Source organism: Lygodium microphyllum, chromosome 9 (assembly GCF_053477565.2).
Source record: "Lygodium microphyllum isolate KBCC chromosome 9, Lygodium_microphyllum_v1.1.10, whole genome shotgun sequence".
Taxonomy (NCBI): domain Eukaryota; kingdom Viridiplantae; phylum Streptophyta; class Polypodiopsida; order Schizaeales; family Lygodiaceae; genus Lygodium; species Lygodium microphyllum.
The window spans coordinates 77,236,063-77,242,448 of record NC_141143.1 but is presented as its reverse complement, the minus strand read 5'-3'; the positions used below and the strand labels follow the sequence as shown (position 1 = coordinate 77,242,448).

The following is a 6,386-nucleotide window of genomic DNA, read 5'->3' as shown; positions in this document are numbered from 1 at the left end:
GCAAGGAACCAAACACCCTCCTGATGGCCACGGTGCGCAGGAGAATTCACTTAAGTTGCAAAAACCCAATGAGTCCATGGAAATGGACTATGTTGTTGTTGTGGCATCTGGTGAAGATAGTGCAGAGTTGGAACAGAAGCTTCGTGAGGATCAACGGGCCTTCAATCAAAAGAAGAAGGCATCGCTGGAGGGAAAGCATGTCATGCGAGTGCCTGTGGCCTTCTCTCTGCCCCGAATCAAGCAAAGATACGCAAAGAACGCCCTATGTTGTATGTATATGTACTTTATGGGGAAGCCTCCCTTGGAAGAGGAGTATGCGCGCTAGTTTGCTGCTACCTACGGGTCAAGAGCTTCACTGATCCAATACAGGTTTGTTGGTAGGGGGTTTTTCCTTGCTCTAGTTGCTTCAAAAGCTAAAAGGGATCTGGTGCTAGGGTCAGCATTGGGCTATAAGGGCAACCTTGTTTATGCTTTGCCGTGGCGGGCAGATTTCAACCCGAAAAAGGTGCTACAAACGAAATGCCTGGTGTGGGTTAGTTTTCCTGGTCTCCCAGCATGGCTGAATGGAGAGGTTGCAGTCCTTGCTGAAGCACTTGGCAAAGTTCTTTATGTCCCTACTATTGCCACAACCAGTGGAGCCATCAAAGCTAAGAAGTGGGCTTGTGTCCTGTAGGACAGGAGAAAATAGCCCCCTGAAATGCTCGAGCTTGTTGACCCGAATGGAATGGACTTATGGGTGGATGTCAAGTTCTCGACATTTCCTGATGCTTGTTTCATTTGTAAAGAATCGGGCCACTTTGCAAAGGAGTGCCCCAAAAAGGACGTGGAAGGTGGTGAACACTCCAAAAATGGTCAACCAGGGAAGGTGAAATCAAAGCCCGAGCCCCAATATGGAGGACAAGAAAGAGAGTAAGCGTGTTGATGAAAGCAAAGGAAAAGCCAAGGAAGAGAAGGTGGAGACTCACAAAGGCGGTCAAGTACCATCAGCTTCAAAATCTGCAAGCTATTCTAATGCTGATGAGAAAGAAAATCTCCCTCCACAGCAAGCAAAAGGAGCAAAAGGCAAGAGAAAGAAGATATCGCTTAAAAAATTGGCTCACAACCCATTAGTGGACAGAAACTTTTTTGTTGTACTTGATGAGGACAGTGAGAGCAATGAGGTTGAGATCTTCATCTATGAATAAGTCACCTATGCAGAGATTAGCTGTGGTAACATGTAATATCAGAGGAAGGGGGAGTGACCTGAAAAAAGGTGCAGCTTGTGCCCTAATAAAGAAAAGGAAGCCAAATATTTCAGCCATTCAAGAGGTGAAACTAGGCCTGGAAGAAGGCCAAAAGCTCCATTACAATGGCTATGTGGTTTTTGGGGATTTTTGCATGCAAGGCAAAAGAGGAACTATCCTAGTTGTTAGGGAATCTTTGAAGCCATCTCTAAACTTAGCTAGAGGAGACAGTAGCCTTATTGTTGTAACTATGGAGGTAGGAGGTGATAAGCTTGTGGTTGCCTCTGTTTACGGGCACAATGCATCAGCTGATAGGGCCATGCTATGGAGAGACATGTCAAAGGCTGGGTTTGAGAGAACGCAATATTCCTGGGAGATTGGAATATGACCCTTCAAGAAGCAGATCGGTCTCATGGGGGTTGTACCATGTTAGTCCAAGAAAGAGACCTCTGGCATGAGCTAGAGATTACTTAGGAGTTAGTTGACATTGTCACAGCCTTTGGTCAAAGCTGTCAACTCCAGTTTACATGGCACAACAAGCAATTAGGCCCTCAATGGCAGGCTGCCAGGCTCGATCTGGTGTATTTAAACCATGGTGCATGGTGGGTTTCTCCAGATGTTCGATTTATGATGCTCACGAACTTTGCTCTCTCTGATCATCTTCCTTTACTTTGTACTCTCAGATTGAGTGTTGATCTAACTGAAGCTAGGGGCCCTCCACTTTTTAGGTTCAATGTCTCTCTCCTAGGGAAGGACAGCTTTTGCAACCAACTTAGACAAACCTGAGTGATACTAGGAAACCAGTTAAGCACCCTGCTGCTACTTGGGCGCAATGCCTTTTGCTCCTTTTGAAGCATGGTTGGGAGCAAGCTGCTGTTAGGAGGGATAGGCATGATTGATGTGAGTATGCGAGGGAATGTATCTTGCTAGCACTTCATGTCTGCCCTTCTGATTCCATATTGCATAATCTTCTCAAAGAAGTGGAGTGCTTCATTGAGACTATGCTGAAATACAAAGTGGAGGCTACAAAAGTACAATTAAAAAGTACTTGGTATATCTTGGGTGATGCTCCTAATGCTATCTATTTCAAGGCACTGAAGACTAAGAAGTTTCATGAGATGATCACAATGATTGATGATGGTCAGGGCCAAATCCTCAAAGACAATGCAGACATTGCCAGGGCCTTTACGAAGCACATCTCTGCTATTGTGGGCTCTGACTTGGAAGAGTCTCCCAACTATTGTCATAAGTTGGCAGAGTTTCTAAGTCCTAGCAAGGGCTTGATTCAGCCTGGGGATGCAGCATTGTTGGGTCGCCCCTTCTCAATAGAGGAATTAAAGTATGTTGTGGATAAGATGGCTAAAGGGAAATCTCTAGGGCTAGATGCCATGCCCATGGAAGTTATTCAGACTTTGTGGCCAGTTTGCTAAGTTGACCTTTGTCGACTATTGAATAAAATCAGGACCGAAGGTGAGATGCCTGCAACACTGAATCAAGGGCTGATAAAGTTGATACCTAAATCTTTGGATCAGGTTAAGATGGAAAACTGGAGGCTGCTCACAATGTTAAATGTGGGCTACAAAATTTATGCCAAAGCTTTGGAATATAGAATAAAATTTATGCTAGGGAAAGTCCTTCACTCTCAGTAGCATGGATTTATTCAAGGGCGTAAGATTCACGACGTCATATTGAATCTTATGCTGTCAATGGATCATGCCCTTACATTAGATATAGATTTTGTACTCATCAATATGGATTTTGATAAAGCTTATGACTACATTAGCTGGAGGTTTATATTGGAAGTCATGGATGCAATGGGTTTTGGCCAGACCTTCCTCAAGACGATCAAAGCGCTATTTTCTTATGCTTCAACTGTTGTGCAGGTTAATGGCATTTTATCATGTCCCTTTGACATCAAGAGGTCAGTGAGGCAAGGATGCCCGATTGCTCCCCTCTTGTTTGCTGTAATAACAGATCCATTACTGAGAAACCTAGACTTGAAGGTTCAGAGGGGCTCTGTCAAAGCTCTCCCTATTCCTAGCGAGGACCCTTTTGTCGCACAATTCTTTGTCGACGACAACTCAAATCTAGTGAGGGCAGAGCAGCAAACAATCGATCATGGGATTATTACAAATGTATGAGGCCTTTTGTGAGCTCTCTGGTTCAGTAGTGAGTCAATCTAAGACTGAGCTAGTATATTTGGGGACTGATGACCCTCCCTTGTGGCTCATGGACTTGGGGTTCAAGCTTATCAAACATGGTCAAGTGTTCCGATATCTTGGGTGCCCGGTGGGTGTTGGACTATCCATGAAACAACGAGCTGAATGGATGGAGATGAAGATCAGGTCTAAAGTGGAGAATTCGAGAGGAAAGCAAATCTCCTTTTTGGGTAAGATATTGGTCATTAAGACCTCCTTTTTGGGTAAGCTATTGGTCATTAAGACCATGTTGGCCTCCATTGTTACCTTTATAGCAATTGTTTTCAACTTCAGCAATAGTGCATGGGCCAAATTGGAGAGGATGTTTGCTTGCATGTTGTGGGCCAAAGAAAGTGGGCAAGGTGGGTGGAGATCAATCTCATGGTCTCTCACTACTGCACAAGAAGAGGAAGGTGGTTTGGGCATCCCCCAACTTGCGCAAAAGGCCCAGGCGCTCCTTTTCAATTTGTTCAAGAGAATGGAGATTCCTTAGCCCTGGTCCTTGTTAGTTAAGCACTGGCTAGCTTCCAATGGTGTGAAGAAATTGGGGCTCCCTAATCTAAATTGGACTGATTCATTACTTGCTGACCCTGGAGTTAAAATCCCACAATCACAGATGGCTCATAGGCTGACACAAGTTTGGCAAAAGATACTTGAAGACTCCAAATGGTTGGGGGCCCAAGATAGGAGGGGAGACACGTCATTGAAGTAGCTAATATGGACTTTCAAAGAGGCTTATGACCCCCCATATAGGCCCATGAAGGAGAAGCCTAGGGTGGTTAAGAAGCTAGATGGAAAAGGTCTTTGCAGGTGGGAAGTCTCTTCAATGGAGTTTATGAAGATGGACAAAATTAGGGAAAGCTTCCTCTTAACTCCTGCCGAAGAAGCCCTTGGCCAGGAAGTCTTGAGGAAGGTGAAACCTACATGGCCAACCTCAAAGGTGGTTTGTGAGGTGAAGTTGACCATGTTGATGACCAGCCCAATGGGGAAACCACTCTGGAAATGTAGGAAGTCAAAGGATTATTCAAGGAAAGATCTGTCTCACATACTTCGGGCTGCAAACTACTGGCGTAGATGGCACCCCAAGGTCAAGAAATAGAACCTGGGTAAGGAGGTGCTGCAATGTTTGGAGGGCTACCCCCTCAAGGAAACTTAATTTTATGCTATGGCATGTTGTCATGAACAAATTGCCTACTAGGGAAAGATTAAGTAAGTTGATGCCGCTTCCCCCATGGTGTATATTCTGCAAGATAGAGAAGGAGTCTACAGGACATCTGTTTTGGGACTGCATAGAAGTTCGGGGCTTCTGGAAGCAACTCCAGTCATGGGTGCGAAGCGCTAGCTTCTTTGACAGGATTGACAGTAAATTGGTACTTTTTGGTGAGCAAGGCAAGATGGATGAACAATCTCTGAAGCTATGGAATGTGATTAGAGTGGTTTCAATGCAGGAGATCTGGAGGCTAAGAAATGACAGGCTTTTTTGTAGGGTTAAAGTTCCCTTGGTCCCAAAGGATCGATGGCCCAAGGTCAAAAGTGAAATTATGGTGGCCCTTAGCTAGTTGACAGAATTTTTAAGGTTTTTTGTAATGCCTTAGCAAAGGCCTAAGACAATTATGTCTTGAAGAAGCCTCTTAGTAGGCTATGTAAATACCTTTTATTCATAATATTGATACTCTCTGCATTATTTTTATTTAAAAAAACAAAGCCATGCAATCATTCTTAAGCATCCTAAACAACTCCTTAACCAAGGTTTTAGGCTCTTTACACATTACCACTCTATTTCTGTTTTCCCATATATGCTTAAAAAGCAGAGCTCTTCTTACTTTCCAAAGCTTCATTGTCTCCTCATCCAAATTCTCGCTCTCTCTAAAGAAAGTTGTACACATTTTTAGCATGTTATTGAACCCCACTGCCTTGAACCATTCTTTAACCATCTTCCAAAGCATCTTGGCTTCCCTACAGCATTAAAACAAGTGGACCATTAACTCCCTACTCAGCATAGAAGGCGTAGTTAGAGTTGAGTTTGCCAAATTTAGTTACCTTATCTTTGATAGGCAACCTTCTAATTGTCACCCTCCATAACAACAAGTTAAGGAACTTGTTTGGGGTAGCCCTCCACGTGTTTGCTAGCCACCTCCTCCATGTGGCCAAGGATGTATGAGGGTACCTTTCCCTCCAAGCACTAACTACCCTCTCTATATAAGTAGGAAGTGAAACCAAAAAATCTAATCTCTTCTTCATTTTAGTTAGTGCCTTTCCCTAATGGTTAACCATGCATTCCGAAAGACTAGTCTATGCTAGATGGCCAACTTTACTTTCTCTTATATAACATTGCCTTCGACCATTCCTCCTCCCTCTCATATAGCTTATACTTGACCTTCGAGCTCATAGGCTCTCGCTTCTCATCATTTCAATATCTAACCATCTTCCCATTCCTTTTGTACCTAAATTGCATGCCATTAGTGGAGCCTTCTTATCTTCATATGCAAAAGGAAAAAACTAATTGATTGTAGCAAGGCCATGTCTCCTTTGCATGTTGGTGTCTTCATCCAACCAATTTCTTGATTATACCCCTCCATCCAATTAGTAATGCCTTGACCGTCTCATATCCCAAAACAATGATTTTGGTATCCAATGTCACCACCTTGCCCTCCCATTTAAGTGTATTCCATCTACATCCTGGCAATATGTTGCCTCTATTAATGGCATATTTTGCAATTATCATCCAGAGCTCATTTTGCCTCAACCTTAACAAACTAAGGCTACCCTCCTAGCCTTCTCCTCCACTTTCTCTAGTCCCAAACCTCCAGTATTAAAGAGGGACATGACAATAGTCCATGCAATTGAATGCCATCTCTCACCCTCTCCAAATGACCAAACGAACTTTTTCATCAATTGTCTATCTTTCCCCATTGGCTTTACAATCGCTACAAACATTGCAGCTAGTGATAACACTTTGTCTATG

General features: G+C 43.6%; 1 protein-coding gene across 1 annotated transcript; it reads left to right on the top strand.

The window, feature by feature from the left end:
• The first annotated feature begins 2,929 nt into the window (after nucleotides 1-2,929).
• On the top strand, nucleotides 2,930-3,364 carry LOC148031211 (secreted RxLR effector protein 78-like). Its single transcript, XM_087685551.1, has one exon. The coding sequence runs from the start codon at nucleotides 2,930-2,932 to the stop codon at nucleotides 3,362-3,364; it is 435 nt and encodes a 144-aa protein (XP_087541677.1).
• The last annotated feature ends 3,022 nt before the right edge of the window (nucleotides 3,365-6,386 follow it).